The following is a 20612-nucleotide window of genomic DNA, read 5'->3' on the forward strand; positions in this document are numbered from 1 at the left end:
TTGTTTGGATTAACTGAACCCACAGCAGCAGGAATTTCCCCATGGAAAGGGGGATCAGGGGTTGGAAGTGCCCAGGGAGGGTTGGATCCCCATCCCTGGAGGTGTCACCTGGGGGTGGCACTCAGAGCTCTGGGCACAGGGTGGGGATGGGCACAGCTGGGACTGCCTGGGCTGGGAGGGCTTTTCCAAACTCAGGGACTCTGGAATTCTGTGAGTGCCCCTCGGGCAGGGGCTCAGGGGGTCAGGGAAGCTGCGAGGGGTGGAGCAGCCTGGGCCCGTCCCTGTGCCTGTCCCTGTGACATCCAACAGTGACATCCAGAGCAGTGACACCCAGAACCTGTCCCTGTGCCCATCCCTGTGCCATCTAACAGTGACATCCAACAGTGACATCCAGAGCGTTCCTGTGCCATCTAACAGTGACATCCAGAGCCTGTCCCTGTGCCCATCCCTGTGCCATCTAACAGTGACATCCAACAGTGACACCCAGAGCCTGTCCCTGTGCCAAACATAAGTGACATCCAGCAAAACGCAGCAGTGACATCCAGCGTGGTCAAACAGTGACATCCACTGCCTGTCCTTGTGCCAGCCAGCAGTGACATCCATCTCGGTCCAATAGTGCCACCCAGCGGGATCCATCGGTGCCACCCAGCGGGATCCATCGGTGACATCCAGCGGGATCCATCAGTGCCACCCAGCGGGATCCATCGGTGACATCCAGCGGCATCCAGCAGTGACATCCAGCGGGATCCATCGGTGTCCCGGTGTGATCCATCGGTGACATCCAGCGGGATCCATTGGTGCCACCCAGCCCCTGTCCCGGCCCCGTTCCCGACTCCAAGGCCAGAGCGGCGTTTCCCTGTTCCGAGCCCGGCCCGTGCCAGCGGCTGTCCGGGACTGCTCGCCCCGGTCCCGGTCCCGGTCCCGCTCCTCCCCGGCTCCGGGACTGAGGGGCCGGGCACGGACGGGCGGCTCGGGGGAGCCTCAGCCCAGCCCGGTGCTGCGGGGCCAGGGCAGCGGCGTGGCCCGGATCATCCCGGTACCGGCACCGCCCGGATCATCCCGGTACCGGCACCGGCACCGCCCGGATCATCCCGGTACCGGCACCGCCTGGATCATCCCGGTACCGCCCGGATCATCCCGGTATCGGCACCGCCTGGATCATCCCGGTACCGCCCGGATCATCCCGGTACCGGCACCGACACCCCCGGGAACGTCACCGGCACCGCCCGGATCATCACCGGTACCGGCATCGGAACTCCTGGGATCATCTCCGGTACCAGTACCGCACGGATCATCCCGGCACCGCCCGGATCATCCCGGTACCGGCACCGGCACCCCCGGGAACATCAGCAGCATTGCCCGGATCATCCCGGTACCACCCGGATCATCCCCGGCACCGGCATCGGAACTCCTGGGGTCATCTCCGGTACTGGCATCGCCTGAATCATCCCTGGTATCGGCACAGGCACCGGCACCGACCGGATCATCCCGGTACCGGCACCGGCATCCCTGGAATTATCTCCGGTACCGGCACCGTCCTCATCCCCCGGTACCGCCCGGCATCCCCAGGCTCCCGCCCCGGTCCGTGCCGAGCAGGGCGGGCTGGGCGGGACACGGCGGCTGCTCCAGGCTCTGCCCGCTGTCCTTCCTCCGGGGATGGAGGAGCTGAAATCCCTCCCCCTGCTCGGATAGGCTGGGAATGTTCACCCGGAGAGCTGGGAATGCTCACCTGGAGAGCTGGGAGTGTTCCCTGGAGAGCTGGGAATGTTCCCCTGGAGAGCTGGGAATGCTCACCTGGAGAGGAGAAGGATCCAGGAGAGCTGAGGGCACCTGAAGGGATCCAGGAGAGCTGGAGAGGGGCTGGGGACAGGGATGGAGGGACAGGACACAGGGAATGGCTTCACTGCCACAGGGCAGGGATGGGTGGGATGTTGGGAATTGGGAATTCCTGGCTGGGCTGGAATTGCCAGAGCAGCTGTGGCTGCCCCTGGATCCCTGGAATGTCCAAGGCCAGGTTGGACACTGGGGCTGGACATTGGGGACAGTGGGATTGTCCCTCTGAGCTCTTCCTGGAGCCTTCTCTTCTCCAGGCTGAACAATCCCAATCCTCCCAGCCTTTCCACGGACATGTCCCATTTTCCAGAGCAATAATAAGTGTTAAATCCCAGTGCTCTGATCCTGTCTGTGCTGGAGATTGTCCAAGTGCATTAATAAAAAATGAAAGCAAAAAAAAAAAATTAAAAAAAATCCAGGATTTGATCATAAACAACCTGGAAAAGTGGGGGAGAAGGGGCAGCAGCCATGGAATGGGGACACTCCATGAGAGGTGGGAGCAGCTCCAGAGGTTCCAGCACGGAGCCAGATCCAGGATTTCCCAGGCTGATTTCATTAAATAGCTTCACACCCACTGGAATCATCACAGCGATGCTCAGAGAGCACAGGAACAAAACCCTGGGATGCCAGAGAATCCCAACAGGGCTCAGCTCTCATCCTGTGCAACTCAAAATCCACAAAACATATGCAGGATGTTGCTGTTAAAAAAAAAAAATACAGGTAAACCCACAGAACTACAGGGATTGGCTCTTATCCCCAAGCACAGCACTCTGGCCAAGCCTGAGTACAAAATTCCCTGTACAATTATTAAATCCTGCTAAAAAACTGAGTTTTCCTTGGGTTTAAAACACAGCACACCGCACAAGGCAAAAATAAAAATAAAATAAAAATAAAAAAAAATAAAAATAAAAATAAAAATAAAAATAAAAATAAAAATAAAAAATAAAAATAAAAATAAAAATAAAAATAAAAATAAAAATAAAAAATAAAAATAAAAATAAAAATAAAACCAGGAATTTTCAATTTTCATGCAGTTCTTTGTGTTTCAGGTCCATGGAAAGAACTGAAGGCAATTTGGGATGTTTTGCATTGTTTTGTACAGCGAGTGGGGATTTACAGATGGGAAAGTCACTGAAGCAAAGTTATCCCCCAGAAACAGTATTTGTAACATGGACAAAAATTCCAATTTCTGGAAGGAAAGCATTCCTAGGACAGAGACTGGCAAGCAGCTTGTCGATTATTACCTTTTGAAAAGCAGAATTTCTGAGCTGTATGAACACAAATAAACTCATTTAGCCTGTTGTAAAGTGCAATTTGAGAGAAAAGGAACTGGGAAATTGGGAATTGTGACACTTTAGCTGCAGGTTTTGCAGCTCCCATGCCGACATTCCCATGGGATTCCTGAGTTTTCTCAGCTTTACCCTGATTCCTGTGAATTCTGTGATTTTGTGTCTGGTGTCCCTCTGCCCAAGCACTGAAGGGACAGGACAGGAGCATCCACACAAAAATGGGATGGAATGAATTTAAGGGACACAATCCCTAAGCTGATCCAGGTGAGCAGTTCATCAATAACTGCAGGAAAATTCTTCAGGCATTTCTCCTGCAGAGCAAAAAAAGAGTTTCAGCTGCTGTGTCCAGTGAGGCAATGTCACATCCACAGCACAGGGGAAATCTGGGACATCATTCACCTCCTCTGCCCTCATTCCAGTGAAGAATTCCCCATGGAAAGGGGTGGGACAGGGTGGTCTCTAAAGCCCCTTTCACCCAAACCATGCTGGGTTTATCATTCCCACTGCCTGGGAAAAGGGAATGAAACATTTGGCAATTTTCAGTGCTTTGACTTCCATAAATGAAAATGTTGATACAAATTATCACCACAATATGGATTTTGGGTTCTGATTTACAGGGTTTTTTAATGTTGTTTTTGCTGTTTCTGGATTTTTTTTGTTGTGATCCATCCCTGGCAGTGTCCCAGGCCAGGTTGGACACCCTGGGACAGTGGGAGGTGTCCCTGCCCATCCAGGGGTGGCTCTGGGTGGGTTTTAGGTCCTTTCCAACCCAAACCATCCTGGGATTCCATGGTTCCTTCTCCTCCCCACACTCAAACATTAACTACAGCCCCAGAGCCCCTCCTGTCCTGCCAGCAGATGCCCTGGAATAATTAAATCAGGTTTTTATTGCTGTCACTGGAATGAGTCCCTGTGGGGCAAATTAACAATTCAGTGTTTTCAATGTAGTTTCTCTTATTTACACTGAAAGTCCTGCTCAGTTCCACCACATCTGAAGGAGAGCTGCAGGATTTTATGGTCTGTGCAATCACCTGGGATACCTGAATGATGTTTTAGGGTGATAATTCCTCCTGGACTGGTGAAATCCCAGTGACTGGAAGGGAAGGACTGGAGCAGCCTGCTCAGCTCTGCAGCAATTCAGGATTAATCCAGAGCACTCAACCCAAACATGTTAAAATAAAGGGAAACTCTGGAGGCAAAACAATCCTTAGGACCAGGCCTGGCAATGGGCAGACAGCACAGAAATTTAAGGTACAGTAATTTCATGATTATAAGCCGCACATTACAATACAGAGTGTGATCAAAGGTTTCTGTTCTGTCACCATCTGTTGAGGGTGGGGCAGTGATCCTGATCTCTGTGGGAGATATTCTGCTAATGGGCATCCATTGAAACCAGCTGGGGCAGTGTTCTTTATCTCATGGGATATCTCCTGTTCATGGCCATGGTTTATAAACCAGCTGGGGCAGTGTTCTTTATCTTTTCACAACCCATCCTTCCTCCAGCCAGTCATTTTCTGCTCATGGCCATTGAGTCCCACTGTGGCACTGATAAAATTACTGCATCCCATTGGGAGATGCTCCAGCCAGGGGGAAGAGCCCAACATTTCTTACCAAGATAAAAACAGAGGTTTTGGGACACTAAGGGAGCCCCTTTCTCCACTGGACTCCAGAGGAAAACCGGATTTCTCCACATCCCCACTGGAGCTCCAGAGGGAAACTGCACCTTGTACAGGAGCACTGCTCCAGCTGAGCCACATCTGTCACTGCAGGAGGATGCAGCCACCATGGGATGGGACTGCTGCCAACACCCTGCCTGACTGATGGGTGTCAGGCTGTACTCTGACTGTGTCAGGGTTTGGGGTTTGTTCTTTGTAGTGCTGTATTTCTATTTTAATTTCCCTAGTAAAGAACTGTTATTCCTAATTCCCATATCTTTGCCTGAGAGCCCCTTGATTTCAAAATTATAATAATTTGGAGGGAGGGGGTTTACATTCTCCATTTCAAAGAGAAGCTCCTGCCTTTCTCAGCACACACCTGTCCTCCAAACTAAAACAGCAACTTTTCATTCTTTGTCCATATATAAGCCACACCTGATTATAAACTGCAGGGGCACAGGGGATGGAGCAAAGAAGAAACCAAACCAGTGGAACAATCCAAACATGCTTTATGCACTGAAACCAGGAACAGCCTCGGGGAACCCCTACATTTAGCACCATTGTGAGATGGGAACACTCAGAGGAAGCAATCACACAATCCTTGAAAAAAGGGGGAACATGGATGGGATGGCATGGGCTGGCTTGGAGGTTTGAGTGGGTATCATGCCAGGAATGCCTCTGCTGTGATTTTTCCTCACATTCCAACTGAAAGCACACAGCAGGATTAAATCAGTTCATCTAGCACTGGTTCCTCCACATGAAAAAAACAGAAGGGAGAAGTTAAAAATGCAAATTCTCTCCATCAGATCCAAAAACGTCCTGAGGAGACAATAAATTTGCCTTGTAAATGTCTCCAAGGAACATCCCAGCCCTCCTAGCAGGAAGCAGGTGACAAAGGAGAGTACAGGCAACATCCTATGGCATTTATTATGTACAAACCTTGAGATACAGAAACAAGGCAGCCCTTGAGTTACTGGTCATAAAAAACCCCAATGTGCAGACACAGCCAGGGGCCAGCACCCCTGCGCTCCCCCAGCACGGGGAGCCCCACATTCCAGAGGAGGAAGAGACAAAAGCTCTAGGAAGGGTTGGATGGACAAATTCCCACCTGGATGGCAGCTCTCTCCCAAACCCACTGCCAGGAGCAGGGTGCCCAAGGCAGCTGGGCACTGAGCTCAGTCCCCTGGGTCACTGCAGGGACAAAGGACACCGGGCCAGGAGCGGCTCCCTCCTCACTCCCATGCAGGGCCCAGCTGCAGCCACCGCTCTGGGCTTGGCCCAGGGCTCAGCTCCAGCCTCAGCAGGCTCAGCTCAGCTCCAGCCTCAGCTCCGGGCCCAGTTCAGGTGCAGCAGGTTCGGCTTAGCTCCAGGCTCAGCTCTGGGCTTAGCTCCGAGCTCAGCAGGCTCGGCTCAGCTCCAGCCTCAGCTCTGGGCTCAGCTCAGGTGCAGCAGACTTGGCTCCAGGCTCAGCTCAGCTCCAGCCTCAGCTCTGGGCTCAGCTCAGGTGCAGCAGGCTCAGCTCCAGGCTCAGCTCAGCTCCAAGCCACTCTCAGAGCGCCGTGAGGCCGAAGTTGCAGCGGCAGTAGAGCATCCCCGCCGAGTCCAGCCACGAGTCCGAGATGGGCTCGTACCTCTGCACCGTGTTCAGGTAGGAGGAGCCCGAGTGCCCCCCCACCACGTACAGCTGGTTGTCGATCACCGCTGCCCCCACGCCTGCGGAGAGAGGACTCACATCAAACCTGAGAGCTTTGGTCCCACTGGAGCCACCCTGGGCTGCTGAAGAAACAGGGTGGCAGTGAGGAGCCCTCTGACACCCCTTCTGTGCTGGCCTCATCCCCCTTCCCAGCAGGAAACAGCCTCCCTCTGTCCCAGTGCCCCTGCCACAGAGACCAGGATACAACCATGGAATGTCCTGAGCTGGGAGGGACCCACAGGGATCACCCCAGCTCCTATCCCTGCACAGACAGCCCAGCATTCCCACCCCGGGCATCCCCAGCAATCCCACCCTGTCATCCCCAGCATTCCCACCCTGTCACCCCCACCACTCCCACCCTGGGCATCCCCAGCATTCCCACCCTGTCATCCCCAGCATTCCCACCCTGGGCATCCCCAGAATTCCCACCCTGGGCATCCCCAGCACTCCCACCCTGGGCATCCCCAGCACTCCCACCCTGGGCATCCCCAGCACTCCCACCCTGGGCATCCCCAGCACTCCCTGGGGAGCCTGGGCACTGCCCAGCACCCTCTGGGGGAAGAGCCTTTCCCTAAAATCCAGCCTGACCCCTCCAGCACAGCTCCAGCCCCTCCCTGGGTGCTGTCCCAATCCCAGAGATGGGAGCTGCACCACAACCCTGCACCCCTGAGTCTCCACACCCAACAAAATCCAGAAAACCTGCTGAAATTCATCACTGCTCAAATCACTGAAAAAACAGGAGCTAGAGTAGAATTACTACTCCCTAAAATTTTTGTTACAGCTCAGCATTAATGAACTGAGCTTGGAGAATTCAAGATCCTTCCCAGAGCTGAAGTGACCCTTACACCCCCAGCTGGAGTCCCTGTCCCTGCAGTTTTCCAGCCCAGGCTCATTTCTGCCATGTCCCACCTGTCCTGGGCTCCTTCATGGGCCGGCACACGGTCCACTGGTTCTGGTGGGGGTCGTACCTCTCGATGCTCGACAGGTGGGACACCCCATTGTGTCCCCCCACCACGAAGATGAAGCCCAGCATGACCCCCACCCCAAAGTTTATCCGTTTGTCAGCCATGGAGGCCACGGTCTCCCACGAGTTCTTGCTGGGATCGTAGCGCTCCATGCTGCAAGGCAAAGAACACAGCTGTGAGCTTGGGATCTGGGAATGGGGATTGACAGCTGTGAGTTTGGGATCTGGGAATGGGGATTGACAGCTGGGAGCTTGGGATCTGGGAATGGGGATTGACAGCTGTGAGTTTGGGATCTGGGAATGGGGATTGACAGCTGGGAGCTTGGGATCTGGGAATGGGGATTGACAGCTGGGAGCTTGGGATCTGGGAATGGGGATTGACAGCTGGGAGCTTGGGATCTGGGATTCACTCCTGGAGTGTCACAGGTACAGTCTGGGATCTGGGATTGGGGATTGACAGCTGGGAGCTTGGGATCTGGGAATGGGGATTGACAGCTGGGAGCTCAGAATCTGGGATTGGGGATTGACAGCTGTGAGCCTGAGATCTGGGGATGGGGACTGACAGCTGTGAGCTTGGGATCTGGGAATGTGGACTGACAGCTGGGAGCCTGGGATCTGGGATTCACTCCTGGAGTGTCACAGGTACAGTCTGGGATCTGGGAATGGGGATTGACCCCTGGGGTGTCACAGATACAGCTGTGAGCCTGGGATCTGGGAATGGGGATTGACAGCTGGGAGCTTGGGATCTGGGAATGGGGATTGACAGCTGGGAGCTTGGGATCTGGGATGGGGATTGACAGCTGTGAGCCTGGGATCTGGGAATGGGGACTGACAGCTGGGAGCTCAGGATCTGGGAATGGGGATTGACAGCTGTGAGCTTGGGATCTGGGAATGGGGATTGACCCCTGGGGTGTCACAGGTACAGCTGTAAGCCTGGGATCTGGGGATTCACTCCTGGAGTGTCACAGGCACAGCTGTGAGTCAAGGATCTGGGATTGGAGATTCACAGCTGTGAGCCTGGGATCTGGGGATTCACTCCTGGAGTGTCACAGGCACAGCTGTGAGCCTGGGATCTGGGAATGGGGATTGACAGCTGGGAGCTTGGGATCTGGGGATGGGAATTCACCCCTGGAGTGTCACAGCTCCAGCAGGCTCTGCCAGGCAGAACTACCACACAGGAATAATGGAATACAGAGGAAAGGGCTGGAGTTGATGGAAAATTCTGTTGGTACAACCCAACAGCAGCACCCAGAAATTGTGTTATCACCTGGGAAGCAGCAGCCACATCCCAGGGTACTTCCACAACCAAAGCAGCCCAACAGTGCTGCCAAAAATCACTTTTAATCTGTTTTTATAATCTATTCAAAGTTGGACTCAATGATCTTAAAAGACTTTTCCACCCCAAATGGTTCTGTGACATTTCCCCTGCCACACCAACAGGTTCAGCCTGTGCCATGTCCTCCCTGTCCCACTGTCCTGGGACCAAGAGGTTCCTCAGAGCTGAAAACTCTTTCAGGACACCTGGTGTGATTTTTAAAATAAGAATTGAAAATGTATATAATACAAATAATCTATTAAATTAATCTATTAAAAGAATATAATAATATATTAAAATAATATAATTTACTCAAATAATATAATCTACTAAAATAATATCATAATCTACTCAAATAATATAATACTCTACTAAAATAATAAAATAATTTTACTAAAATAATAAAATAATTTACTAAAATAAAAATTCTGTGGGAAACTGGACACAATGCAGAGCTGAAGTGTATTTCTTTGGGTGACACAGCAAATCCAAAACTGCCTGGAGGTTAGCCTGAAAATAACATTCAGAAAGAAAAAAGCACGTGGAGAGTGTATTTATGTTCCTCAGAAAAAGCAGCAATGAGGCTGCTGATCAAAACACTGAGGGCAGGAGAGGCCTCAGGATCAAAGGGAAATGAATCTCATCATCATTAATATTTCTGATCACTGCACAGATGGTCAGTCATTATCACACCCTGAGCTGTCCCTGCCCTGCAGCTGCAGGAGCAGAGGGGCAGGAAAAGGGGGAAGAGGAGATCAGCAGCAGAGTTTGGAAAAGGGGATTCATGACCCCTGTGAGCTTGATTTAGTGCTAGAGCTTGGAGCAGCCTGGTGCTGCATGGCATGGCTCAGTACCCTGCAATCATAAACAAAACCAAAATTATTCCCACAATGTGGAACACCCTGAGTTGGAAGGATCAAGGAGTCCAAGGATAGAAAGAAGAACCTTTTCCTGAAAGAAGGACCTAAAAGAAGAAGTTTTTCCTAATATTCAGCCTAAACCTCCCCTGACTCAGCCTCAAGTATAAAAAAATGCAATTCATCATTACAATGTCTGGTACCATCCTGCTGAACTATCACTGTGTCCCTCCCTAGGAGCAAGAGTTTCATTCTTTCTTCAGCTCTTCCACTTGTAGTTTATTATTCTGCTTCCTGGAGGGACATTCAGCTGATTTGTTCCCATTATCATGATGGAAAATGATTCCTTTGGATAACTGGGTGTCCTGGACATCACAGGGAGTTGAAGAGCCTGGTGTACCAGGAAAACCCCTTGGGAATGCAAGGTCTGAAACAAGCCCTGAGTCAGAGCAGCAATCCCCATCCTGAATTCTGCTACCAGCACTAACACTCGTTTAAGATCCCATCAGAGGATTTAATTTTATTTAAGTGAAATAACTCAGTATTTATTTTGTGTGTAGTAAGCATGGGCAGACTCCTGTTCCCCTCAAATCAGGGCTTTCATGGTAAAACTCCCTAAAAATTTGTGCAGGCTTGAGCTACAAGGCTCAGTAACATGCAGGCATGTCTTTGTTTTTACCTTTCTGGTAAAATCACCTTTTAGGTGATTTGGAAAGAGCCCAAACAAGGTGGAACACACAAAGTGAAGCAAAAATAAAGATTTCCTGTTTGAATGATGGGATTGATGTGACAGAACAGGGATTGATGAGGCCCAGGATCTATTGGAGATGATTTAATTGGTTGCCCTGGGGGGTCTGTTGGTGCCCAGGGGGTCACCCCAGCACATACCTGTTCATGTGGGCATGACAAGGATTAAAAAAATCTGTCCAGGGAGCTCACCCCAGCACACACCTGCTCACTTGGGCTGGACAAGGATTAAAAATCCTGCTCAGGGGAGGTTTGTTGGTGCCCAGATGGGACACCCCAGCATGTACCTGTTCATTTGGGGAGCACAAGGATTAAAATCCCTGCCCAGGTGGGTTTGCTCACACCCAGGTGAACGCATACCTGCTCATTTGGGCAGGAAAAGGATTAAAAACCCTGCTTAGGAGGATTTGCTGGTGCCCAAGTGAACACACACCTGTTCATGTGGGCAGCACAATGATTGAAAATCCTGCCCAGGAGAGTTTGCTGATGCCCAGGTGAACACATACCTGTTCATGTGGGCAGCACAAAGATTAAAATCCCTGCCCAGGTGGGTTTCCCTGGTGCCCAGGTGAACACCTACCTGTTCATTTGGGCAGGACAAGGATTAAAAACCCTGCTTAGGAGGATTTGCTGGTGCCCAGGTGAACACATACCTGTTCATTTGGGCAGGACAAAGATTACAATCCCTGCCCAGGTGGGTTTCCCTGGTGCCCAGGTGAACACATACCTGTTCATGTGGGCAGTAAAGCATTAAAATCCCTGCCCAGGTGGGTTTCCTGGTGCCCAGGTGAACACACACCTGTTCATGGGGGCAGCACAAGGATTAAAATCCCTGCCCAGGAGTTTGCTCACACCCAGGTGAACACATACCCGTTCATGTGGGCAGCACAAAGATTAAAAACCGTGCCCAGGAGGGTTTGCTGGTGCCCAGGTGAACACATACCTGCTCATTTGGGCAGGACAAAGATTAAAATCCCTGCCCAGGTGGGTTTCCTGGTGCCCAGGTGAACACATACCTGTTCATTTGGGCAGGACAAAGATTAAAATCCCTGCCCAGGGGAGGTTTGCTGGTGCCCAGGTGAACACCTACCTGTTCATGTGGGCAGGAAAAGGATAAAAAATCCTGCCCAAGGAGGCTTGCTGGTGCCCAGGTGAACACACACTTGTTCACATGGGCAGGACAAGGATTAAAAATCCTGCCCAGGAGTTTGCTCACACCCAGGTGAACACACACCAGTTCATTTGGGCAGCACAAAGATTAAAAACCTTGCCCAGGTGGGTTTGCTCACACCCAGGTGAACACCTACCTGTTCATGTGGGCAGGCCCATACCCCCCAATGGCGTAGATCATCCCATCCAGCACTGCAGCAGCGAAGCAGCTCCGTGTCCTGCTCATGGGGGCCACCAGCTGCCACTCCTTGACCTTGGGGATGTACTTCTCCACGCTCCTCAGGTAGGACTGGCCATCATAACCCCCCAGGGCATAGAGCTCTCCTGCCAGCACGGCCACGCCCAGCGTGCTGCGGCTCTCGAACATCCTGTCCAGGGAGCTCCAGGTGTTGGTGTCGGGGTCCCAGCACTCCACTGAGCTCTCGTGTTTCCTGTAGCTGATGCCCTGGCACACGTGGGTGGCGATGCCTCCCACCACGTAGATCTTCTGCTCCAGCACGCAGATGCCAAACTCATAGCGGGGGATGCTGAGAGGGGCCAGCCCGATCCACGAGTCGTTCTGGGGGAAATACATCTCCATGCTGCAGGGGAAGGAGGGAGAGGAGCATCAGCTGCAGTGGGAACTGCTGAAATGTGACCCAAAAATAGGAGAAAACACACACAAAAAACCCCAACATCAGCTGCAATGGGAACTGCTGGAATGTGATCCAAAAGGAAGAGAAAACACACACAAAAAACCCCCACACTCATAGCAGGGGATGCTGAGAGGGGCCAGCCCGATCCACGAGTCGTTCTGGGGGAAATACATCTCCATGCTGCAGGGGAAGGAGGGAGAGAAGCATCAGCTGCAGTGGGAACTGCTGGAAACACAACCCAAAGGGATGAGGAAACACCAAAACAAACCAAACATCAGCTGCAATGGGAACTGCTGGAAACACAACCCAAATGGAGGGGAAAACACACACAAAAAACCAACCCCAACATCAGCTGCAGTGGGAACTGCTGGAAATACAACCCAAAGGGAAGAGAAAACTCCTCCAAAAAAACCAAACCCCAACATCAGCTGCAATGGGAACTGCTGAAATGTGACCCAAAGGGATGAGGAAACACCAAAAAAAACCCCAACATCAGCTGCAATGGAAACTACTGGGAAAAGGGAGGAGAAAACACACACAAAAAACCCCCAACTCGTAGTGGGGGATGCTGAGAGGAGCCAGTCCATCCATGAATCTGGGGGAATCTGGGATGTATTTCTGGGGGAAATACATCTCCATGCTGCAGGGGAAAGGGCAGGGAGAAAAGCATCAGCTGCAATGGGAGCTGCTGAAAAGTGACCCAAAGGGAGGGGAAAACACACACACAAAATAAAACCAAACCCCAACATCAGCTGCAATGGGAACTGCTGGAATGTGACCCAAAGGGAGGGGAAAACACACACAAAAAAAACCCCAAACCAGCCACAGAAATGGGAGAGAGGAAAGCAAATTAGAGAGAGGGAAGTGCATGTTTGTATTTACAAATACACATTTAGAAAGTACAGCTTGCAGTTTATAAATACGTATTTCATGTGCACTCTGTAATTTACACAAAATGTCAACGTAGCACATGCTAACCTGAAAAATGTGCCTTTAAAACAGTTTATTTCTTTTAAACAGCATTTTAAACCCTACATTTAAACCTGAAATTTTAAACCCTGCACTTAAATCTGAAAATTTCAACCCTACATTTAAACCTGAAATTTTAAATCCTACATTTAAACCTGAAATTTTAAACCCTGCATTTAAACTTGAATTTTTAAATCCTACATTTAAACCTGAAAATTTAAACCCTACATTTAAACCTGAAATTTCAACCCTACATTTAAACCTGAAAATTTTAGCCCAGAAATTTTAGCCCAGAAATAGCATTTTCTTTTAATTACACTCAGTGTGAGAACACAGTGGATCTAGCTTGCCCCATATAAAGTCTGTCGAATCTACCTGAACAGTTTAATTAATAAATTGCCTAAATAATTAAGAGGCTATCTGGTACAGAGGAAACATGATCTGTTCAAAAACCATACAGGAGCATGAGGCCCCTGGAGAGCCCAGAAACAGGAGCTGCTGAAACACCAGAGAATAGAATAGAGATTAAATATAATCTAAGTAATTTTGTTATTATGAAGCACCAAAAAATTGAAAATAATCCAAATTATATTGGTGGGATTCTTCAAATCATTGAAGAAGGTGGGAAAGAAGCAGAGCTGAAGAACATCAGAGAATGACTTTACTCACTCAAACATTTTTTATTAAATAAATCCCCTTTATTTCTTGAGTCTATAAACCCAACAGTTCCCAGCCCTGACATCTGGTTTAATATCAGTGCCTATCACTGGGAAAATTAACTTATTTAAACTTTGATATCTCTGAACACAGGGAAAAGAACACACAGCTCTCCCCAGGTTTTGAAATGTGTCTCTGCAAGCACAGAACTGTCACAGAAAAGAATCTCCCAGGATATCAGCACTCACCCCTCCAACCATAAATAAAACCAAAATTATTCCCAGAAAGTGGAACAGCCTGAGTTGGAAGGATCAGGGAGTCCAAGGATCCTTTTCCTAATAGAAAGAAGAAGTTTCTCCTGAAAGGGGAACCTTTTCCTAATAGGGGGAACCTTGCCTAAAAGAGGAAACCCTTTCTTAAAAGAGGAACCCTTTCCTAAAAAGAGGAACCTCTCCCCAATACCCAACCTAGCCCTGCCCTGACTCAGCCTCCAGTATAAAAAGTGTAGATTGCAGCAGTGGAGGCAGTTCAGGCAGAGTGCCTGGGCCCAGGGAGCTCTCCTGGGCTGCTGAGGGCACACTGAACATCAGAGCTTCTGTGTGAGTATAAATATATCAGTGTGGGTTTGTCAAACAGCCCACACAGCTTAACCACAGCTCTGGGAATGTTAATCCCATGTTCCAAGCAAACCCAGCCACACCAGCTTGGGCCATGAAGTTGTTTTTCTCTTTCTCTTTTGTTCCTTCTGCTCCAGGCTGAGCCTCAGGGACTCTCTCCAGGAACTGAGGCTCATTCTGGAATGAGGTGCAGGAGGGAGGAGGGGAACTCACCTGTTCCAGCACAGACACAGCAGCTGGGATCAAAGTCATCATCACACCAGATCCAGAACTCCTTCTGAAATCCCAGAGTCACTGAGGCTGGGAAAGCCCCCCAGGATCAGAGTCCTGATCCCCACCCTGTCCCCAGAGCTCTGGGTGCCACCCCCAGGTGACACCTCCAGGGATGGGGATCCAAATCCCCCTGATCCCCCTTTCCATGGGGAAATTCCTGCTGTGCCCACCCTGAGCCTGCCCTGCCCAGCCTGAGCTGTTCCCTCTGCTCCTGTCCCTGTTCCTGGAGCAGAGCCTGACCTGGGGCTGTCCCCTCCTGGCAGGGACTTGTCCCTCTGAGCCTCCTTTATTCTCCTTCACTCTGCTCTGATTAAGTCTATTTTAATTCCAAGGATTTTTGAAGGCACATTTGTCAGATAGCACGTTGATTTTTATGATTTGTTTGAAATAATAACAAATATGGGGGAAATTAAGTAACATGAAAATACCTGGAAGTAAAAATAAGAACTGCATCAACTTACAGTAAATTCACGAATACAAGCCGCACTGACTATAAGCCGCATCTCTGGGTGTTGGCAAATATTTCGGTTTTTGTCCATAGAGAAGCCGCACCCGAATATAAGCCGCTTTGTCGTTCGCAGCGAGGACCCGCGTGCAATTAGTAACAGAACGGCGGGAGGGCGGGGTTTACTGGCTGAGCTAAGGCTGTGCAGGCTCGGCCCGCTAGGGGCCGCTGACAGGGCCAGATGGCCCAGCCCGGTGCTGCAGCTCGGGGCCGGCCGCTGCTACCACTGGGCTCGGTCACCCCGGGTCGGCGCTGCCCCGCGGTGGCAGGCAGGGACGGAGCTTCCCCTGCTCCTACGGCAGCGGCGGCAGGCAGGGACGGAGCTTTCCCGCGCCTGTGGCGCCGGCGGCGGGCAGGGACGGAGTTTCCCCGCTCCTGCCGCGGCGGCGGCGGGCGGGGACAAAGCACCCCGTCGGCTCCCCGAGCCGCGGCAATGGCGGCGCGTGGCTCCCGTCGGCTCCCCTAGCCGCAGCAATGGCTTGCGCGGGGCTCCTGTCGGCTCCCCGAGCCGCGGCAATGGCTGCGCGGGGCCCCCGTCGGCTCCCCGAGCCGCGGCAATGGCTGCGCGGGGCTCCCGTCGGCTCCCCTAGCCGCGGCAATGGCTGCGCGGGGCTCCCGTCGGCTCCCCTAGCCGCGGCAATGGCTGCGCGGGGCTCCCGTCGGCTCCCCGAGCCGCGGCAATGGCTGCGCGCGGCTCCCGTCGGCTCCCCGGGCCGCAGCAATGGCGGCGCGCGCTCCCCCCCCCCTCCCCGGGCCGCGGTAGGGCCGGCCCGGGTCCCCCCTCTCCTCCCCAGGCCGCGGCAATGGCGGCGCCGGGCCCCCCCCGTCTCTCCCCTGGGCTGTGGCAGAGGAGGAAAGAGAGCTCTCCCGCCACTCTCCCCGCCCCCCGTGCTGCCTACAGGGAGCCAGGCTCCACCCGCGGTGCAACAGAGTAGCGATTTGTAACAATCGCAAAATGCCGACTTTGCAGCTGCTCGACTCAGCACTCTGGCAGGCACTTCTGAGGTTGTATTAGCCGCTCCTGATTATTAGCCGCATTTCCGGTTTAGGAGCAAAATCTTAGTCAAATTGGTGCGGCTTGTATTCGTGAAATTACTGTAATCAACAGAATGAAAATTGTTTCAGAGCTTTTCTGTTTGCACAAATGTCAGGTACAAACAAAACCCCCTAACACTGCATGAAATAAAAAGCATTTGAGGTTCATCCTTGTTAAGAAAACCTGCTGAGGAGTTTTTATGGAGGAAAGGAACAACCACACCCTGCAGACTCTGCTGGGACTCCCAGGACTCCTCCAGGCTCAGAGAGTGGGAGGTGCTGGGAAGGACAGGATGTGACAGGAAGGTCTCACAGGTGTGTGTATAACAGAAAGATATTTGAATGTAGAATCTGAAGAAGGAATAGAAATGAAAGCAAGTTCTGATATAGAAGAAAAGAATTGCTGAGCCAGTCCTACTGGGTAACTAGAAAGCAAAGGTGAGTGAGTTAGAAGGGGTTTTTATGGCTCAGAGCAAGGGATAAATCCACCTCAAACAGAAAAGCAAAAAAAAAAATAACAAGCAAAAAAAATTTAACAGGCAAAAAAGACTTCACAGGCAAAAAAGAAAGCCAATATTGCAAGTAGAAAAAAAGACCTCAAAATTTTCCACTGCAAGAAAACTGAAAAAACTTTTGGCTTAAACTGTGACATACTAACTTTTTGTGATTGGAAAACAGTAACATGAATATGGTAATGTTAGCAGCTGTGATTAGCTATAGCAATAACAAAGGTATTGATTGGTTGTCATGCATTAAAAGTACAGAACGCACCGTAACCAGCACCAGAGCTGGCCACAGCTGAGGCTGACAGGCTGGGCTGTCACCCAGAGCCCTGAACTGCCGTGTCACCTGGACACAACAAACATTGACAGATCTGGAGCCCCACAGCCCTGCTGTGAGCTCTGCCAGCCCCCAGCCGCTCCTCACCTCTCCAGGCAGGCGAAGAGCCCGGCCTTGCCCCCGACGGCGCAGAGCACCTTGGGCGCGCAGCGCGGCCGTGTCAGCAGCATGCTCTGGTGGGACAGTCTGTGCTCGGGCATGAAGTGGTACTTGAGGGCCTCGTTGAGCAGGTGCTTGCAGGTGTGGTCGTCCCTGATCAGGTGGTTGGCCTCGTAGAGGCGCGTGAGGAACTTGACGCTGAGCAGGGGCAGGCGCACGCAGTGCAGCAGCTGCGCCAGGTACTTCTGGCGCTCCTGCACGTCGTACTTGACCCAGGCCTCGAGCGCGTAGAACACCGTCTCCTCCGTCACCACGTTCAGGCAGTCGTTGGACACGATCTCGTCCAGCTCCGAGTGCGTCAGCTCCAGGAACTCCTCGGTCTGGCACACGTCCTCGAAGTTCTGGCAGATGAACTTGCTGGCGGCCAGGTAGAGCTCGTGGCAGCCGTAGGTCTCGGCGAAGCGCGCGATGCCGATGCAGTTGCCGGGGTCCAGCTGGCTCTCCAGGAAGGCGCAGCACTCCTTGAGCACCAGCTTGACCTGCAGCAGGTTGGCGGCGGGCAGCAGCGACTCCACGGTGTCCTGCGAGATGAACACGGTGCCGGTGTAGGCGTACTCCACGATGGCCTGCAGTGCCGCCTCGTCCACGCACTGGAACTCCACCTCGGCGTTCTCCTTCTCCGACAGGTTCCCCGTGAACATGGCCTTGAAGTAGGGGCTGATGCTGGCCAGCACCACCTTGTGCGCGTGGATCTTGGCCTCGCCCACGCGCAGCACCACGTCGCACAGCTCCTGGTGCTGCCGCAGCAGGTTCAGGCCCTGCAGGAGCTGCTCCGAGTGCAGCGGGGTCAGCTTGGCCAGCAGGAAGGGCGGGGACGACGGGTCCATCTGGGACAAAAACACGGGGAGGGGTCAGTCAGCTTTTGTAACTCGGGCATGCCACACCTAACAGCTACAAGGTGATTTTCCTTTGGGCTTTTAAATTATAAATTTATATCACCGTTCCCTTTTCAACCCTTACCTGCTCCACCTTTTCATGCAAGTTAAATCCTTCAAATGTTCATCAATAGTCTATGCTTGATTCAACTCAAACCCAAAACCATCACTTTTTTTTTTTTTTTATTCTGGAGTAAAATATCTATGATCTGATTGTTGGGGTGCCTGTGCAGGGCCAGGAGCTGGACTGATGATTCCTGTGGATCCCCTCCCACTCAGGATATTCTGTGATTCTACATCAAGGGTTTGAGAGAACTCAACAGTGGCTGAAATAGAAACAAACACAGGTAACTAAAGAATACAACTGGCTTATTTGAGACAAAGTTTTGAAAGTTTTTAAAACTCCTTTTGTGCAGTAATTCCTGCCTGCTTAGTGCTCCTGGAGAGCAGCCCAGTCCTGCTGTGCCTTTCTCTGGCCAGGCTCTGGCAGGGAGCAGCTTCCCATTCCCAATCCCAATCCCAATCCCAATCCCATTCCCTGCCTTCCCTCTGCCAACCACCCCCTTTAGAGGCAGTGGGGCTGGAGCAGATTCCTGTGCTGTGGGTGCACAGGAGGAACAGGAGATCCTCACCTCACCTCACCCTGGGGCTCCCACCGTGCCAGGAAATCCCTGCTGGGATGGGCTCAGCCTCTGGAGAGCTCAGAGCTGCCCAGGTGAGCAGGGGGACAGGCTGAGCACCCCAGAACTCTGCCACACTCCAGCACTGGCAGCTGCCCACGCTCCCCAGGAGGATCCTCACTCCTCCCCAGCTCCACACAACTCCTCTCCCCAAAGTCCCCACGTGCATCGTGACACTGGAGCAGCGGGTACCTGCTCTAATTTCAGCTCCCAGGGTGCAGCAGCTCTTTGTTCAGCCCCCAGAGCTGCAGTGCTGAGAGGTGGAGGGTAGGAATGTGTCAGGATCCTGGGCCACGGGGAAAGAATCCCATTGTTCTGCAGGGAACACTGCAACCACCCCGCTCCCGAGCCCAGCAGCTCTGATTTGCTAAACGATCTGCAAGATCTCTCTTCTTTTATCTTCATAATAAGTTCACCATTTGCACAGCTCCTTAAATGACACCTCGCTTGCAGGGGAGCCCACTTAGGAGTGCTTAATTTGAAATAATCAAATGGGCTGCCAACGATTAAATACGGAATACAATAGCAGTGACAGGGAAGAGAAGGGGCTGAAAAACCTCTTACCCACAAAGGGATAAATAAGCTCTCCTATTATCACTCTATACTGGAAAAAAAATAACTGAAAGAAACTAATTTAAGCACATGTGCAGAAGGCAAGATCATAGCCAGTAATATTTTCCCCAATGCAATTTTGCAGCACAAATTGCACAGGCAAGAATTAAAAAATTTAAAATAATAAAAAAGCTGTCCAGCGGCTAAAGGAATGCATTTCCCTTTTGTGTTTGTGTTCACTTCCTAATTTCATCACACAAACACACAAAAATCAGGAAGCACAGGGCACCATACACAGAAGAAGGAATGGTCACAGTTCAGCTGCAAAACCTGCCAAAGCACCTATAAATAATTATATTTAAGGTATCCTGCAGGAATAAAGCTTCGTGTACCACCTGCAGAACTTCTCACCACCCCCTGCACGGCCAGGCTCGCTCATACCGTGGATTTTCTGATAGTTATTTTATTGTTTTGTAAGAAATCAGCAGCTGGAACACGAAATACCCCAGTCCAGCGATCTGTGCCACCCCTGGGCAATCAGATCTTTTCAGCCTGGGCTTCAAACTCATCTCCAAGAGCAGCAGTGACTGGAAATGAAGAGGTGAAGCAGCACAGCCAGAACCCGAGCGGAGGGGCCGGGACGGGCAGAGCAGCAGCAGAAGCAGCAGCAGCAGGGCTCTGCTCTGCCCCGAGCAGGGACGGGAGGGAGCGGCCGGGCTGGTTCTGGGACTGCCCGGGGAGCGCCAGCCCCGGGCGGCTCCAACAGTCGGGGAAGAACGAAAAACGCAGCAGGAACGGGAACTCCCAATTCTGCTCTGCTGCGCTTGTGCCTCACCCGTGCCCGAGCTCCGCTCTCGGCCGGGACACAGCCGGGCTCTGAACCGTGTCCCCACCGAGGGTCCCTTCCAGCCCCAACCACTCCGGTGCGTGCGGCTCCGCCGCTCTCCGCGCACACCGGGCTCTCCCCGCGCCGGGCGGGCCCCCCGCACACCCGCCGCCGCTCCCGCTGCACTGGCACCCCGCCCGGGGACACGGGCAGTGCCGAGAGGCGGCACTGCGGCTGTGTCCCGGTGTGTCCCGGTGGTCCCCGCTCTCACCTGTGCCGGGGTGCCCCAGGCCCGGCCCGGCCGCGCCGCCGCCTCGTTCCGCCGCTCCGCCACCGCCCGCTACGTCACTTCCGGCAGCCCCGCCCCGCGCGCTCCGCCAATCAACGGCCGTTCCGCCGCACACACCCACACCCGCCGGTACCCGGGCGGTACCACACCGCGCACCGCGCGGGGGGATGCGTTGGG

At 52.4% G+C, this 20612-nt stretch overlaps 1 protein-coding gene across 1 annotated transcript; it reads right to left on the reverse strand.

Annotated features, from left to right (window-relative positions):
- Positions 1–6252: 6252 nt before the first annotated feature.
- KLHL28 (kelch like family member 28) lies at positions 6253–20495 on the reverse strand. Its single transcript, XM_033061674.1, has 5 exons — positions 20418–20495; positions 17142–18040; positions 11661–12104; positions 7380–7588; positions 6253–6490 (listed from the first exon to the last, which is right to left on the reverse strand). The coding sequence occupies exons 2-5, from the start codon at positions 18038–18040 to the stop codon at positions 6327–6329; spliced, it is 1716 nt and encodes a 571-aa protein (XP_032917565.1). The 5' UTR covers positions 20418–20495; the 3' UTR covers positions 6253–6326.
- Positions 20496–20612: the final 117 nt, after the last annotated feature.

Source organism: Catharus ustulatus, chromosome 6, assembly GCF_009819885.2.
Source record: "Catharus ustulatus isolate bCatUst1 chromosome 6, bCatUst1.pri.v2, whole genome shotgun sequence".
Taxonomy (NCBI): domain Eukaryota; kingdom Metazoa; phylum Chordata; class Aves; order Passeriformes; family Turdidae; genus Catharus; species Catharus ustulatus.

Bases quoted from the DNA above. Each gene is read 5' to 3' on its own strand.
- KLHL28 (XM_033061674.1), bottom strand. From the start codon at position 18,040: ATGGACCCGTCGTCCCCGCCCTTCCTGCTGGCCAAGCTGACCCCGCTG. The intron at 12,105-17,141 runs GTGAGGAGCGGC...CTTCCCCTGCAG, and splicing joins CTCTTCGCCTGCCTGGAGAG to CATGGAGATGTATTTCCCCC. The intron at 7,589-11,660 runs GTAGGTGTTCAC...TTTGCCTTGCAG, and splicing joins GGGCCTGCCCACATGAACAG to CATGGAGCGCTACGATCCCA.